We start from the raw sequence: 16,172 nt of genomic DNA, 5'->3' as shown, positions 1-16,172 counted from the left end.
GGGCTGGCTCGGGTCCATTCTCTGAATATGCGGGCAGACGTTTCTTTGCATGGCTGCTCATGGATTGGATCGTAAAATGCATGTCTCCTTTACCAGAGGTTCAATTGCAGGATAGATGGGCATCTCGCTTTGGGACATGTTGCCGATAGGCACTATCCTGTCCCTACAGCGTACTGGTTCCTTGTTGTTTTGGTTTACTCTTTTCCTCATGGTCTCGCGCGATGGCTCCGGCTCTGTACGTAACGGCCTTCTTCTTGAGTACTTGTTTGGCTGCAATGCATGGCGTTAGGCACAGCAGATCCCTACACTGAATGATCTATGAGCCGTGCCCACTGGTTCCAATATTGCCCATAATACAAACACCATTGTACATGGCCTTACGTCATAACCGGTGGCTCTAGCTAAACAATGCCACAGGAGCACTTCAGTTCAAGCTTTGGTGCCGATGCCCAACTCTGCACTCATGGACGTGATGCCGTACCAGAAGAAGTCGTGTCCGGGCGTACTTTTCTGAACGCCAAGGCACTAGTACTAGCGCTGCCTCTATCAGAATTTCCTGCAAGCTCCCAATTACGCCCTCATCCACCCAACCACATTACACCCCACGCTTGAACCCGTTCTTTCCCTTCTTTTCTTCTTTAGGCTCTGTAAATGCGGTAGTAATTGATTGTGCTGTCTCGTGCTGGAAACGAAATGCGTCCTCGGTTGCGATCGTCTAGGCTCTCCGCAACTGCGACTTCATCACCATTCCCCTCGTGCTCGGCACGGCCACAGACGGTCACGTTACCAGTGCAGTCACCACGGCAATTCTCACAAACACCATGTCCGCAAATCACATTGCGGCGGCGAAAATTTTATGAGTGGCTCAATGGGCCTGGCCGACAACTGAAGGAGCCGATACCAGACTCAACAAACTACTTGGGCGCTTACGACAAGTATGGTAATCTCGTCCGCGCAGGGCCCGGGTGGCGGAGAGACGGAGTGAAGACAGCGGAAGCAACCAAGGCGGGACAGACGGATGCCGAAGTCAAGTCAGAAAAGCCTAGCGAGAACGCGACACCAGCAGCACAAGAGAGCCTTGAGCAGTTAGAGGCGGCAGTACTGGCAAGTGAGACGGACGACCAAGAAGTGAGCAAGGCGAGCGAGGCACCAGGTGACGGGAAGCTTCCACCAGAAACGGCAGAAGACTTGCGTCCATTTCCACTAAATCAGTACTTCCGCAGCCAGCCAGTACTCAGCGAAGACCTGCGAGAAGCGATATACCAAAGAGTGAAGAAGGATGGCGCTACCGTGTCACTCGCTAGTGTCGAATTTGGCGTCAGCAACGAGCGTGTTGGCGCCGTAGTGCGGCTAAAGCAGATGGAGAAGGAATGGATAGCCCAGGTACGTGCCACATTTCCTCCTTGCACACTTGAACGACATGATGAGTTTCTTAAAAATCGATTAGTCTTTAAGACATCTACATGGTTACAAACATTAAGTCATGCTCTTGCTGAACGTCGTCGCCATTGTTATTTCTTGAATAAGAGAATACTGCGAGATCTCTGCTTACACATATGATCAGGGCAAAACACTCGCGCTACCCTACTCCAAAGCTGTACTAGCCATGCTTCCAACGACGCCATTTATCAACACATCGCTACCCAAGAACAAGGGCAAACGCCCAATACCCCATGAACCCATTAATGACTTGATCGTTCACCCTGCGACTCGCCAGCAACTCTTTGTTCCCGTTGCCGAATCGCGCCGTTTCACTCGTGTTGATGCTGGCAAAGCGTTTGATAACAATCTGCTGCCTGCGGATGCGCGTATTCCTCATCCCGAACTCGTACATGCAGAGCGTGAACTCGAGATGGGTCTTTCGGTGGGTGAACGTACAAGACTGGCGACGGAGCGGTTTGAAAAGGAGCAAGAAAAGAAACGGGCTGAGACGCGACGGAAAGAAGAAGAGCTCAGGGCGCTCAAGGTTGTGCCTAAACGACGATGGGACTTTGTCATTCAGGACGTCAGTGTCGAGACGGCGGGACGCGACGGCAGAGGAGCGGCGGCGGCTGGCTGGCGTTATGGAGTGCCACACCAGGACCGCAAGAGGGGCATTCCCAAGATTCCCACGCGTGTCGAGGCATGAGCTTGTACGATGTATATTATAGTGTATGGATGGATTTGGGTGTGTAGCATGTCGATAGGATGCTACAGGTGGCGCCATGATGAGGTGGCACACGGAGCCGACACATAGACAGTCGGCTGCCCAACTCAATAGTGCATGTGGAGAGCAATGGCTCATGACATTGCACATGTAGAAGAACTATTAACCTACACACTTATACCGATGCATGACGTGAGGCATGTCCTCAACGATACTGCATCTTTTGCCCACCCCGCTTCTCCATCTTGGCTTGTCTCTTGCTTGCCTGGGGCTGTGGTACCCCCGCTGCATCCTGGTATCCACCTCTCATACCCGTATATACGCCCCATGCCGAGTAGACGCTGTAAGCCGGAATTATGGCCCAGAGAAACCAGGCGTAGTCCCCAAGCAGGGCGGACAGGACAATGCAGGCATATGTCCAGTAGACAACGTCCCACATGTATTCAGTCAGACCCTTGGCATCGAGATCCTCACCGGGCTTCCTGACGGCGCCATCAGCGGTGAAGGTGGGACGGGAGAGGCGCTCCAAGTAGAGCTGGATGAGCAGTTGCGGAGCGGATAAGACCAGGTAGAGGACGAGGGATTTGCGGGAGAAGGAAGTCCGGAAGAAGAAGGCACGCAGGAGCCACCAGATGGCGTGGACGGCAAGGCTGGTGTAAAGGGTCTGGTTGAGGCGCTTTGTGTTGGACGCGGCGAGCGTCTTGGTGGCTTTCTATCCGAAGGGATTAGCAATTGCGGTGTACAGCAGAGCCGAATGGAGCATAGCAGAGCAATGCAAAATAGACGTACCTGAGCCATTGTGATGGACTGCTGGCGAGAGGGTGCGACTGCGTGGTTACGGGGGCGACGCGTGGGTGACGGGCGGCTGTAAAAGTCCTAGAGGGGCAGCTGCAGGTTTCCTGTAGTAGTGAAGAGCATTGTTTGTCTGTGCGTTCTAGCGGCGCGCGCAACTTGGATCCGCGACTACAACGAGCAGGACAACGAATCCCCCTCTTTGGCCTATATCGACCTTGGCCGTCATCCCAGCTGCGCGCATAATTCCGTGTTTACCAATTCGCTTTGTCGAACACGCCGTCCTGCGCCATCCCTTGCCGCCCTCCAGCCTTCACCGCGACCTTCACGGCGGCAATCCGCACACCCTGTCAACCCTGCAAGTCCGCCTACGCAACATCAACAACGGGCTACAACATCACATCCACCGTCGTACTATGAACCCACAACCCTAGGCCCAGTCTTTTCGTTACGAAAGCATGTCGCCGCCACCGGGCGTCAATGCCCAACTGCGCCAGCTCGTTCACTACCACCTCGATAACGGCTTCACCGAAAACGCTCTCTTCCTCGCGGGCCGTCTGCATGCTCTCGAGCCTCGTAACCCGGACGCATCACATCTGCTTGCGCTCTGCAGTCTCCGCCTGGGTAGATACAAAGCTGCCTATGACGAGGCGCGGGCCAAAGGAGCCCATGTCCAGCATCTTGGCTGCGCCTATGTTTTTGCTCAGACATGTCTCGCCCTCGGTCGTCATGAGCAGGGTGCGCATGCGCTGGAGAAGGTGCGCAGCCTATGGGCCGGACGCAACCACTGGAGTAAGTAGTCGCGCCTCGTAGCGCTACAACCTGCTAACAAACAACGTAGACAAGCACTCGGACACTTCACGACGGCATATGCCGGACGCGGCCGCCTGCTACTGTATGCTCGGCAAACTATATGCTGCGCACGGCGACACCAAAAAGGCCATTGATCACTTTGTCGACGCGCTCAAGATCAACTCCTTCATGTGGGACGCCTTCACTAGCTTGTGTGACATTGGCGCCGTAGTCCGCCCCCATAACATCTTCAAAATCACCCCCGATATGCTCCCTCTACCTTCGCCGTCGGAAGTCGACCCTTTCAATCCCTCGTCACGACAAGCTGGCGACGGCGGACTCAACATGGGCGGCGCAAACCTGCTCTCCAGATTTAATAGTGGCCGCAGTGCCCAACCCACTCACCACCAAGACGTCGAAACCCCAGTTTCCAACGGCCACAGCGTGCACAATATGCACGACACGCATGCTACCATGGGCAACGCTGGTGGACTAGGTACCACTCGCCCCATCACTGGACGAGTACGGACCAAGACGAACCCGGAAGTTGACCAGACCGATATTCCACGCCCAATATACCAGAATGGACATAAGAGGACTGTGTCTGGTCATGCCCTGCAGCCATCACAGAACCCATCTTCACAGCCAATGGATCCCACGGCAGCGCCCCCGCGCCGAAGCGTCAGACTACTAAACTCGATAACTCAGATACGGACCACAAGCAGTAGGCCAGGGGGGTCTTCGAACAGAGACGTTGAGTCAAAGGAGCGACGCGAACTGCGGAGAGCGAGGGCTGCAGTACCCAAGACACGATCAGGAACCACCTCGACTGTAGGGAGAGTTGTTAGTGGCAACAGGAAGCCACACGTTGAAGTCTCTGATTTACCACCCAAGGCGGAGGGAAGGCCTGCCAGCGTGATGGGCATGCCTGTCGCGCCACCACCAAAGATGGCGCCACCAGCCGACTCCTCAAGAGAGCGAGACCGGGAGCGGGATGTATTGAACTGGCTGTTGGATTTACTTCTCAAGATCGCCTCCGGTTATCGCCATCTGAGTCGCTACGATGCAATCAAGGCTCTTGAAGCTTTTTCAGCTGTGCCGAAAGCCCAACGGGAAACACCCTGGGTCCTTGGACATATTGGAAAAGCCCAGTACGAGTGTAGCCAATACGCAGAGGCGGGGAGTACATTTAAGAAGATCCGAGACTTGGCGCCTTCTTCCGTAGAGCACATGGAAGTTTATTCGAACACGCTCTGGCAGCTCAGAGATGAGCTGGCTTTAGGTCATCTTGCCCACACACTGATGGATCAGGATCGACTCTCCCCACAAGCTTGGTGTGCCCTCGGGAACGCTAGTTCGCTGTCTCGGCAGCATGACGATGCTGTGAAATGCTTTTCCCGCGCTACGCAGCTAGACCCCAAGTTCGCATATGCTTTTACATTACAGGGTCACGAGCACGTGGCGAACGAAGAATTTGACAAGGCCATGGCAGCGTATCGCAATGCCATCAGCGCCGACAACAGACACTACAACGGATGGTATGGGCTTGGCAACGTGTACGAGCGTCTAGGCAAGTACGAGGTGGCCGAGAAGCACTACCGAGCAGCGGCAGACATCAATCAGAGCAATGCCATGATTCTTGTCCGAATTGGTTTAGTAAGCAACAACCCCAATCGGATTCTTTTGTTTTCTTGCTCGCTAACATTCACACTCACAGGTCCTCGACCGCATGAAGAAAATCGAACCCGCACTCATGCAATTTGAAAATGCTATCCGCATCGACCCTCGCTCAATCATGGCCCGCTTCCGCAAATCTCAAGTCCTACTCAAACTCAACGCACCGCAGGAAGCACTTCACGAACTACTCTACCTCAAAGACGCTGCTCCAGATGACCCGAATATCCACTTCTTACTCGGACGCTGCTACAAGAAACTTAGGGAACGCGCTAGCGCTATCCGCCATCTCACTATTGCTATGAATTTGGATCCAAAAAGCCATGGCGTCATCAAAGAGGTCATGGAGAGTTTAGATCAAGAAGATGATGGTGGGTGGAGTAGTGAGGATGATCATTGATTGATTGATTGAATTTCTTGCACAACGACGAACTTGCAACCCTTTATTTGGTTTTGGGTGTATGGTGCATGGGCTTCCCAGCTTCTTATATCCCTCCCTCACTATTCGTCCCACCAACACGAAACTCCTGAGCTTCGTCGACGTTCAAGCGCTTCATCAGTACCCAATTCATTTTGGGCTAGTTCTTGGACCCTGTATACGCGTCTAACTTCTTCTCTACGTCTTCTCTCTTCTTCTAAGCATCTATCAGCTATTGTCAAACTTTGCATCTTAGGGTTTTTTTTTCACAAAGCATTGGGAAAGCGCGGTGGGCTCACACAAAAAACTCGGGGGATTAAGCGATGTCATAACATTCGCATGCAAGTTTTTTTTAGCATCTTGAGCAGGCGTTCATTTGGGAGTAAAGGAGTGAGGGGCAGAGGTTGCTTGAATTGGATTGAGGCCGGCCTAGTTAGTCGGGTGGGTTGGTGCTGAATTGCAAACTTTGATTCGTCTTTTTGGGGAAGGGATGAGTAACACGAACGAACCGAGTCGAACCAATATTATCTTGGAACGATTATTTCTTCTCGCTTTTAGACATATGATTGAATCATCCAGCAGAGACTTGATTGCCCCCGGGAGGAGACTCAGTTTGGGCTTTTGTACAATATATGATTTAATGTTTTTAACCAATCATTGCCAGATGGGCCTTCTTCGTGTGGTTGGCTTGGTACTTCCTATTCATTGTCCTCTCAGTTTAGAAGCAGAAGACTTGGTCTTCAAGCTTGCTGACAGGCCTTGCCTTTGTGTATCCGAGGCTCTCTGTCGCCTTCTTCATGGCTGCAACCATGGGCGGGGGTCCACAGATCAGGATCTTGATGTCGCTTGCAGGAGCCGGAAGCTTCTCCTTGATCATATCAGCCGACACGAAGCCGACGCCACCGGTCCATCCCTCAGGTGGGTTGTTGAGCACGTAGTGTACCCTAAACTTAGGGTCTTTGGCAGCCAGAGAGTCGAGGTCGTTCTTGAGCAGGATGTCTTCGGGGTTTACGTTTGCAAAGATGAGATCGACTTCGGTGCGGTCACCTGACGCGCGGCCACGCATGATGGCTTTTGCAACCTGTAGCATGGGTGTGATACCAGTTCCACCGGCAATCATACCAAAGTGTCTGACCATATTGGGTGTGTATACCATGGCGCCCTTGGGCCCCTTGATCTTCATCTTGTCACCGATGCGCAGATTCGCAACATGCTTGGAGATGTTGCCCGTGGGGTACGACTTGATGAGCAAGTCGACGTGACCCTTGTCCTCATCCGATGTGATAGGCGTGTACGAACGTACGACTTCCTTGGGCTGGCCGTCAATGGTAGCGGCGAGGGAGATGTGCTGACCGATGGGGAGACCAAGAATGTCGGTTGGGCGCGGGAGCTTGAAGCGGTAGATAGCTGTGTTGTGTGACAGCACCTCCTTGTGCTCGAGTTCGAACTCTTGGAACTCAGTCGGCTTGAGCACCTTCCGGGACCCTGTATTGTTGGTTAACCGACTATTCCGTCGTCTTGTTGTTCACGATTGATTCACTCACCAGCGCTGCCGCTGCGGAAGAAAAGAAAGCCGCCCACAATGGCTGCAAAAGCTAGTGCAACCGGTAGTAGATCCATGATTGATGGCATCGTCCAAACCTTGAATCGTCGACTGCGCGAGCCGAGAAAAAGAAGGTGAAGGGGAGGTGAAGATCAAGGCTCCATGCCGACAGTCGGTCCCCTAACAATTCCCCGCCGCTCCACCATGGTGATTGGCTTCGTAGCCGAACCTTGGCAGGGTCTGTGTACCCTCGGACCGCCTGCGAACTTCTGGAAACTTTACCCCGGAGGTAACGCTTGTAGGAACTTGTTTGGGGAAAGATGGTGTGTATTGCCTACTTTCCAGGCACTTTCTCGATTACGCACAGTCCGATGCAGTTTACCCCCACTACTAATCCCAGCAAGTAGATATAAAGTTGAGCACCACCCAAACATGTACAGAATCGATATACTGTACTACTATAGACCTCACGTCATGTCGACGTAATAGCCGGCAAAGATGCTTTACTTTGATGGAGTTTGGAGTCAACAAAGCCCACCCCATGTCCGGTCTAGCATTGCTGACTCAAAAGAAATCAACTCCCGATCTCGGGAGTTGCATTACACGCACTAACCTTAATCTAATCAAAACTAAAAAAGCAAATTCGTAAAAATGTCCAACAACACAGTCACACTTTTGTAGACGCTCGACGTTACTCGCGATATAACGACCCCTAATAATCTCATACTCGAAAAGCAAGGATCTCAACATCCACCATGGCCGGAGACGATCACTACCTTACGCTTTCCTGCCCTGACAAGGCAGGTATTGTCTACGCTGTCACGGGTCTTCTGGCAAAGGAAAACCTCACGATTTTGGACTTGCAGCAATTCTCAGACCCTGTCTCGAAAACTTTCTTTATGCGCGTACATTTCGGCCATGCAGCCGACGTCTCCGCACTGCAGTCAAGCATGGAGAAGCTTGCCGCTGAAATGAGCATGACATACCAAATCCAGCGAGTAGACGCCAAACCCAGAGTCCTAATCATGGTCTCCAAGATTGGCCACTGCCTAAATGACCTCCTCTTCCGCGTAAAGTCCGGTCAGCTCAAGATCGCAGTGCCCATCATCGTATCCAACCACCCCGAATTTGCCGAGCTCGCAAAGAACAACGGAATCGAATTTCACCATCTTCCCGTAACAAAGGATACCAAAGAGCATCAGGAAACTCAAATCCTCGATCTCATCAAGCAACACAATATCGACCTGGTGGTCCTGGCACGCTACATGCAGGTTCTCTCCCCACGCCTATGCACAGAAATGTCTGGCAAGATTATCAACATCCACCACTCATTTTTGCCTTCCTTCAAGGGCGCGAAGCCGTACCACCAGGCCTATGAGCGCGGTGTCAAGATTATCGGTGCGACTGCGCATTTCGTTACGGCAGATCTGGACGAGGGCCCGATTATCGAGCAGCGCGTTGCGAGGGTCGATCATGCGTTGAGTCCAAAGGAATTGGTCGAGGAGGGCAGTAATGTGGAGAGTCAGGTGCTAGCTGCAGCGGTCAAGTGGTGGAGTGAGAAGAGAGTGTTTTTGAACGGACAGAAGACTGTTGTATTCAACTAGATAGACTATGTGCTAATGACAACGAAAATGAAAACGTCTCTACAAATGCAGAGACAGAGTACAGACACGAATGCGGTGTCTGACTGATTACTATGAACTTTGTGTGTGTGTGTGTGTGTCTCGTCCCGAAGCATCATGCTCGCCGAAGCTTACGGGTCGCAACGACGAGGGAAAGCCACGCATCACCATATATGTCCAACGAGGCATTTTGTATATTACCACTTCAACGCGAGCAAAATAAACACCCCACCTAATCACAACTCCACCCGCAAACCACAGTAGTCGTAGCCCGCTGTACTGTTGATACCATACATCCTTGGCGCGTGCTACTCGGATCAGATCTGACTGAGTGGCTAAACCAAAAGCAGTACCAACAACTCACCACGAACAGAGGGGTGGGGTTAGGGTAACCGCTACTACATTTCTACAAACGTTGGTTCCATGGGGACGAGTATTTGCGAAGAGGATGGGGTGGAATGGGGTATAAAGAGGACGGGGTGGTGGCTATGTTGTTGTTTGTCTACAATTCAAACTATTCTACATATCTCATCTTGAAGAAGAAGACTGTTAGATTATCTTTGTCATGTTGAATCTTCAAATCAAACACCATGATATCCTTATCAACAGAAATCGCACCGGTCAAGAATGTCCAACTTGAAGGCAAATTCATCACCATCACTGAAACAGAGATACACAAACCCACCTCACACTCCATCCCCCAACACCCCTCTAACCAACCCCTACAAGTATTGGTCTTGGACTAGCAGACTGCTGTCTCTCCAACGGTGCCGCCCGCATCTACTCCATAGACATCGGCCCCACAGGCGAAGGAATTCGACGCCTTCAGCGCCCAATACCCCAACAAACTCTTCGCCCTCCAAGCCGACGTAACCCAAGAAGCCTTAATCCAAACGGCAATCGACGCCATCCTAAAAGACGCAGGTGCCCTGCACGACATGGTATGAAACATGAGCCGCACAAGCCAGCGCTCGACTCCACGACCGAGGAGATTGACTAGCTGTGGGGCGTGAACCTGTACAGCAGCTTTTATAGCGCGGGGTGTACGGCGAGGGCGTTTATTAAACAGGGGGTTAAAGGAAGTATTGTTGTTACGGCTATTATGGCGATTTATAGGCCGAGTAAGGTATGTTCTTCTTCACCCTTGTCCCTTACTCAACCCTCCCTTCAAGATCCAACTCCAGCTCATACTAACATCTCCATCAGCGTGTTCCCTCAGCCCCCTACGGCGCCTCAAAAGCTGGTGTACGCAACATGACATATACCCTCGCCATGGAGTGGGCACAGTAAAACATCCGCGTCAACTCTGTGTCGCCCGGTCTCGTCAGGACAGCTATGACGTACTAGGTTGAGCAACAGCCTGACTGGGAGCAGGAGCTCAATCTACGGTGGTATGCCTAGGTTGGCGGCGGTTGAGGAGCTGGGAGGTGCTTATGTGTACTTGCTTAGTGACGCGGCGAGTTATACTACCAGCTTTGACATCCTTGTTAACGGTGTTATTGGTATTTGCTGAGGGGGAGGAACGGAATAAAATCGGTGTATTGAACGGGGCGGTCCCGGGTCAGAATAACGCGGCTGTTGCCATTACTTTTTTTGTATAGAGTATATTCTATCGTCACAACCATCCATCTTGTGCTCGAAGCTCTTCATCAAATCTCCGCGAGATTTCTTCGTGAGAATATTGTGAGGTTGCGATTGGCCGTTCGCTTCATGACGATACTCGGTTCGCGTACAAACATAGACATGTCGGATTTAAGGGGTTTGGCAAGAAGTCTTCATCGTCCCAGGGTGATATTTATCTCGTCATCATTCACACAAGTCCCATTCACATAGCCACTAGGCTCTTTCTCTCTTTACAGGCAGCCCTCCAGTCCGCAGCGCCAAATAATACATATATGGTCACACTTGACATCCCCCAAGCAAATGCTTTTGCCTCACAACACCGGGAGGGCGGCGCTGCGCTGTACGGAGCTTCTATCGTCACTTTAGGTATACAATGCCAGAGTCTGCATGCTCTCTAGGGCTTCATCCATTTCCATTGACAACTGCTGGTGCCGCTGTACCGTTGATGCCATTCTGTGCAAGCACCATGTCCATGAAGCTTTTCCGCGGCTTGTGATTCTTTTCTGGTCGTTCGTCGCTATTGACACCTAGATTGATTCGCCTTCTCTTACACTGAGAGCGCATATCGTGCAGTAGTGGCCGTAGGCTGTCAATCTTTTCAACTTCGGCGTGTAGCAGAGACTCTTCGACCCAATACATGCCTTCCATTGTCGAAAATTGGTTCTTGGCTTCCTTGATACTGTCCTGGATTTTGGCGTAGTCAAAGTCCGGGGCACCTTCCATAGGAAATCGGAAATCTTGGGCCAGAAGTGCAACATCGTATTGCCTCAGTATGGCATCTCGCTGCGTGCGGCTTACGGGAATCCGGGGCCAGTCCGAATAGGGGGCGCTCAGACGTGCTAGGTCGAGCTCTTGAAGTCCCAGTATGCCGACAACCTGGAAAGAGCAGACATAGGTCTTGTTGGGTAAGGCCTGTGGATCTTGTAGATCCTGCGCATTTACAAAGAACAGTGGAAGAAAGACTGCCGATACTCCAAGTTCCTCTCCAGAGAAATGCAGTGGCCGTTTGGTGCCTAGTTCGCAGGCTCGCCGTAGAGCTCGGGGAAGCTTTGATATACGGTCTTGTCGTGCTAGCAACTCTCTTTGTTTTCTTGCTTCTTCTTCTGCTCGGCGCTGGTTTTCCTGCTCTTCTCGTATGCGTGCAGCTTCGGCTTCCTTCGCTTGGCGCTGTGCCTCTGCCTCTGCTTCAGCCTTCTTCCTCGCTTCTTCAGCGTCTGCAGCTTTGCGAGCAGCTTCTTCAGCTTCCTTCTTTTGTGCCTCGGCCTCGGCCGCGGCTTGCACTGCTCTGCGTTTTGCTTCTGCTTGTGCCTTTAGTTCCTCCAGACGACGCGCACGCTCGACTTCCGGGGTCGCTACTCTCTCTGGCGGAGCAGGTGTGGATTTGTTGGACGCGTTAGGTGTTCTCTTCACACTTGCGGCATCATCCGCTGATACGTCAGACAGCCGCCTTTTCCGTAGCTTATCCTCTACCGTCTTGTATTTGATCTTGTTCTTTACGGCCTTGCGTTCGTCTGGGGAGTCGACCTCAGGTGTCGGCTTTGCACTGACGGGCTTGGCAGGTTTTGTGCGGATCTTGACTGGATGTTTAGTGCTGTGAACCTCATCGCTCTCGTCTGAATGCGGGCAAGCCGGTCGTTTAGACTCGTTGTCGTCTGAGCGTGCTTTGAGAGCCTTCCGAACGGGTTTCACGTCTTCGCCCTCACCCTCGCCTTCGCTATATGATCGATGCTTTGTCTTTCGCGTGGGTGGCCGTACGTCTTCTTCGCTCTCCTCTTCTGACGAATCTTCATCCACAACCCGCTTCCTCCGCTGACCTTCTCTCGTTGCCTTTTCTTTTCCAGACATTAGTCGCCGGGACTTTTGGGGTGCAGTGGTCGCTGTCGTCGATTTTGCATGATGGGCGCGTTTCGGCTCTGTTCGCGGTGACGATGATCGCTCTCGTCGTGGAGGGGACTTTCGCTTGATGCGCTGGCTTGAAGCGCTGGGGGCTTCTTTCTTGACCCTACGAGGGCTCCGGTGGGTTGCTTGGTACTCATCACATGCGCGTTTGAGCATATCCCTCTCTTCTTCCCACTTTGGGCCATGTCGCTCCTCTGAGATTTCGTAGTAGGTCTTGTTATCCTTGTTTCGGCGCGTAGGGTTGAAGTTGTCTTGCTCGAGAAGCAGCTGTATGATTTTGAGATATCCGCGACCGATGGCTACTGTCATAGGTGTCTCCGGATGCTTGGACGGGTCGGGGTCGGCCTTTAGGCCACTTGCTAGTAGGATGCTGAGGATGTCATAGTGTCCACCTCGTGCCGCAGCAACTCCACAGGTTATGTTCGGCTTGATGTTGCTGTTGATTAGCTCGCCTACAGCGAGAATATCACCGTCGCCAGCTTTTTCGATCAAGGTCTCGACGTTGAATTCATTGTACAGCAGACGCGAGGCTGTTTTTGCTTGTTTCTGGGATCGCTCGTGGTCGTTTGTGGAAGTGTCTACCCGCCTCTTCATAGCCTCCTTGAGTTCTTTTTCTATTTCCGCCGCGTCTTCATCCTCAGGGTCCAACACGTCGATGGCACGTTGGCCTTTTTTGTTGGAATGATGCGGATTGACCTGGCCTTGGTTGAGCAGCAGCCGGACTACGTCCAGATGCGAATTCTCTACAGCATCGATGAGGGGGGTGTCCCGATCGTGACTCTCGCAATCTGTACGGCAGCCCTTGTTGATGAGATAGCGGACCACGGGAGCCCATCCATGCAGGGCGGCCTTTTGTAAGGGGGCAATACCGGCGTAATCAGCCTGGTCCAGCTCGTCTGGTGCCTCTTCATATGCTTCCTTGACAGCCTCCAGGTCGCCTTTTTCACTTTCTCGAGCGAGTCGGGTAGCGCCGAATCTGTCGATCTTGCGCTGGGGCATGGTGCGTGCGGGCGAGGTCAGGGCACGGTGTGAAGAACGCTTCACTCGGGCGTGTTGCTGGAGATAGGGTGCGGACGTGGGCTGAGGCGATGTTGAGTGGTCCGAACTGGAACCCGCCCAATGCTCGTCGGCTTCTGTCGACAAGGCGAGGTTGGTGACGTCGCGGCGCTTGCGGCCGGTCATAGCTGAGATTGTGGATTGTGTGGACTGGGAGCGCTTGTGAGGGCGGCCAAAAGCGGGTGTGGCGGGTGAATTGGGCGCGTCTTTGAGACCCTCTGTCCTGGCCTTTTGGCGCGGAGGCTCAAAGGACTTTGGGAAGGATTCGTCGCGTAACTTGCGCTTGCGGTTCTCGACGGTCGAAGCACTGCGACCGCGCGTCGTTGTTTGTGTAGGGGAGAGGGCAGATGGGGCAGGCGACTTTCCCGAGTCCTGGGAGCTGCCTTCTTTGATGTGTCGCGCGGCGTGGCTGGTGCCGTTGGCCTTGACATGGCCGTTGCTGGAGCGCAGGCGTTTCGCGTCGTCGGTATCGGCATCGGCATCGGCGCTATTATGATTGTGGTTGGGATTGTTGTTGGGGTTGTCATGGTCGTCGTCGAGGCGCTCCTTCTTGATCAGCTTGTCATTGTCGTCGTCGACAGCGTCAACAGGCTTCTCATCGCGTGACAAGACGACCGTCTCGGCTTCCGACTCGCCCTCTGCATCCTGATCATGGTCTGGATCGGCGGCAGGGCGACTAGACGGGGAGGCTGGCCTCGACGTGTGTCGCGGCGAGCTGGCGTGGGCCGTGGGGCCGTCGTGGTGAAGGCCAGCGGGGGCAGAGGGAGTTAGGAGCGAATGGGCATTGCTGGTCATGACGCATATACCGAGGGAGCAGGACACGGGAGTTCCTGCCTCATGCTGGCTTGCAGAGCAAGGGACGATGGGACGCGCGGGCGGGTCACGAGCGCCCAGAGCTTGTGTAGCGGGCGCAGCAGGCGCAGCGACGCCAGACAAGCTCGGAAGGGGAGACGGCGCGGCAGGCGAGGGCGTCGGGGAGCACAGGGGGGGCGCGGTGGTGATGGGGCCTCGCCGACGTCGTGGTTGCGAGCTGAAGCAGAAGGCGAGCGGTACGGAGAGAGGATGGGAGGCAGCCAGAAGGCGCTAGCCCGCTTATGCCCAATACGCCGGCCACAGCGCCGGCACCACAAATCTTACTTGCACTTGCAACATGCACCGGTTACCTCGCCATCACTAACAAACTAACCATCTCACATCACCACACCGCCCATGATGATGTTGGTAGTCATGCCGATGATGCAAGAATGCGACGTCGCTGTGCTCCTGCGCGCCTTCTACATCGCCGCCTCCCTTCTTGTACTGTAGAACGACACTGCCCAGCCGTCGCCCACGCCAACTGACGTGTGCCTGTCTGTTAGATTCTCGCCATCCACGCTCTTCCTGTTCTGCGCGCCCGCTTCCTGCCCTATGGCTCGCGGGCAACGGGCACGAAGAAGCTGCACAGAGACCAGCAGCAACAGCAACCGAGTGCATTTGTCCGCGCCCTCGACTACGCGGCTGCGCTGCAGGTGCCGCACAACTACTTCACCCACTTCTACCTGACCTCAGTTACCTGCTCGCTCTTCTGGGCTGTCTGGCACCCTCTATGGCAGGCGCAGGCGCTGCAACAAGCTGTGTGGGCCCTCTTGCTGCTCCAGGGCGTGCGCCGCATGCTCGAGTCTTTCGCCTACATGTCGTCCAGCAAGAGCACCATGTCAGTCGCCCACTGGTTTATGGGCCTGGTCTTTTACCTCTCCATCAACATGGCCATCTGGGTTGAGACGCCCGCCAACCACGTCATTCAATGGGCCCTCGTACCTGCCGTCGTTGTTGCACAGGTGCTGCAGCACTATTACCACGCCTATCTCTACCGTTTGCGCACTCAAAACACTGACTATCAGCTGCCGTTGCATCCTCTGTTCCCCAATTTGCTTTGCCCCCATTATACCTGCGAGGTCGCCATCTATGCCCTCTTGTCCATCATTGCTGCTCCAAACGGTAGCATACTAAATCCGACCCTGGCCTGCGGAACCGTATTTGTTGCTACCAATCTCGGCGTAACGGCCGTGGGCACAAAGGAGTGGTATGTCAATAAGTTTGGGCTCCATAGGGTCAGGTCGCGGAAAAGAATGGTCCCTGGGTTATGGTAGGTTTCTTTGCTCGCGCCGACTAGCCGTTACCATCTGGCAATACCCTCACTACTGTACACACAGCTTTTTTTCAAAAAAAAAAGAAAAAAAATCCAAGGGTCCTCCTGACCGCAAACTATGACGGCCAAGATCTGGGCTGATTTTTCTTTTATACATCCGCTTGCCTCCTTGTCATTTTGTCTAATTACTCGGGAAACACTCCTGTTTCCTTCGATCAGCCGATGTGTGAATTGCCTGTCTACGCTACTTCGAATTTAACCTCTAACGAAGCTGGGTCGGTCAACGATTCGGCTCTCAACAACCCATTGATATTTACGTACAGCACATGGCAGGGTATAGACATGTCAAAGATAAAGAGTCGGAACTAAACAAAAAGATGAGAACGGTCTGGTATCAAAGGCTTTTGCTAAGAGCGATTGTTTCGTCTGATGCTGTCTTAAGAGTAAAGAAATGGATGCGTATTAGTTATTTCGAGTTA

The 16,172-nt window shown here is 53.2% G+C and overlaps 7 protein-coding genes across 7 annotated transcripts; 4 read left to right on the top strand and 3 right to left on the bottom strand.

Annotated features, from left to right (window-relative positions):
* Nucleotides 1-693: 693 nt before the first annotated feature.
* On the top strand, nucleotides 694-2,128 carry PtrM4_006040 (putative ribosomal protein s35 mitochondrial protein; the record flags this gene model as incomplete). Its single annotated transcript, XM_066102784.1, has 2 exons — nucleotides 694-1,383; nucleotides 1,565-2,128. The coding sequence occupies 2 exons, from the start codon at nucleotides 694-696 to the stop codon at nucleotides 2,126-2,128; spliced, it is 1,254 nt and encodes a 417-aa protein (XP_065964986.1).
* Nucleotides 2,129-2,351: 223 nt separating this feature from the next.
* PtrM4_006030 (DUF788 domain protein) lies at nucleotides 2,352-2,944 on the bottom strand (the record flags this gene model as incomplete). Its single annotated transcript, XM_001930612.2, has 2 exons — nucleotides 2,352-2,858; nucleotides 2,936-2,944. 2 exons carry the CDS (start codon nucleotides 2,942-2,944, stop codon nucleotides 2,352-2,354), a joined length of 516 nt encoding a protein of 171 aa, XP_001930647.1.
* Nucleotides 2,945-3,396: 452 nt separating this feature from the next.
* Nucleotides 3,397-5,804, top strand: PtrM4_006020 (putative Zn-dependent protease; the record flags this gene model as incomplete). The annotated part of the gene is made up of 3 exons (XM_001930611.1): nucleotides 3,397-3,730; nucleotides 3,780-5,386; nucleotides 5,448-5,804. The coding sequence occupies 3 exons, from the start codon at nucleotides 3,397-3,399 to the stop codon at nucleotides 5,802-5,804; spliced, it is 2,298 nt and encodes a 765-aa protein (XP_001930646.1).
* A 736-nt stretch (nucleotides 5,805-6,540) lies between these two features.
* On the bottom strand, nucleotides 6,541-7,442 carry PtrM4_006010 (NADH-cytochrome b5 reductase 3; the record flags this gene model as incomplete). The annotated part of the gene is made up of 2 exons (XM_001930610.2): nucleotides 6,541-7,307; nucleotides 7,367-7,442. 2 exons carry the CDS (start codon nucleotides 7,440-7,442, stop codon nucleotides 6,541-6,543), a joined length of 843 nt encoding a protein of 280 aa, XP_001930645.2.
* A 678-nt stretch (nucleotides 7,443-8,120) lies between these two features.
* Nucleotides 8,121-8,969, top strand: PtrM4_006000 (PurU, Formyltetrahydrofolate hydrolase; the record flags this gene model as incomplete). The annotated part of the gene is made up of 1 exon (XM_001930609.2): nucleotides 8,121-8,969. One exon carries the CDS (start codon nucleotides 8,121-8,123, stop codon nucleotides 8,967-8,969), a length of 849 nt encoding a protein of 282 aa, XP_001930644.1.
* Nucleotides 8,970-11,012: 2,043 nt separating this feature from the next.
* Nucleotides 11,013-13,691, bottom strand: PtrM4_005990 (TolA, Membrane protein involved in colicin uptake; the record flags this gene model as incomplete). The annotated part of the gene is made up of 1 exon (XM_001930607.2): nucleotides 11,013-13,691. One exon carries the CDS (start codon nucleotides 13,689-13,691, stop codon nucleotides 11,013-11,015), a length of 2,679 nt encoding a protein of 892 aa, XP_001930642.2.
* A 1,083-nt stretch (nucleotides 13,692-14,774) lies between these two features.
* Nucleotides 14,775-15,694, top strand: PtrM4_005980 (3-oxo-5-alpha-steroid 4-dehydrogenase; the record flags this gene model as incomplete). Its single annotated transcript, XM_001936511.2, has 2 exons — nucleotides 14,775-14,861; nucleotides 14,924-15,694. 2 exons carry the CDS (start codon nucleotides 14,775-14,777, stop codon nucleotides 15,692-15,694), a joined length of 858 nt encoding a protein of 285 aa, XP_001936546.2.
* Nucleotides 15,695-16,172: the final 478 nt, after the last annotated feature.

The sequence above is a fragment of the Pyrenophora tritici-repentis genome, chromosome 1 (assembly GCF_003171515.1).
Source record: "Pyrenophora tritici-repentis strain M4 chromosome 1, whole genome shotgun sequence".
NCBI lineage: Eukaryota > Fungi > Ascomycota > Dothideomycetes > Pleosporales > Pleosporaceae > Pyrenophora > Pyrenophora tritici-repentis.
Note: the sequence above shows the minus strand (reverse complement) of the source record. Positions and strands in the feature narration are given on the sequence as shown.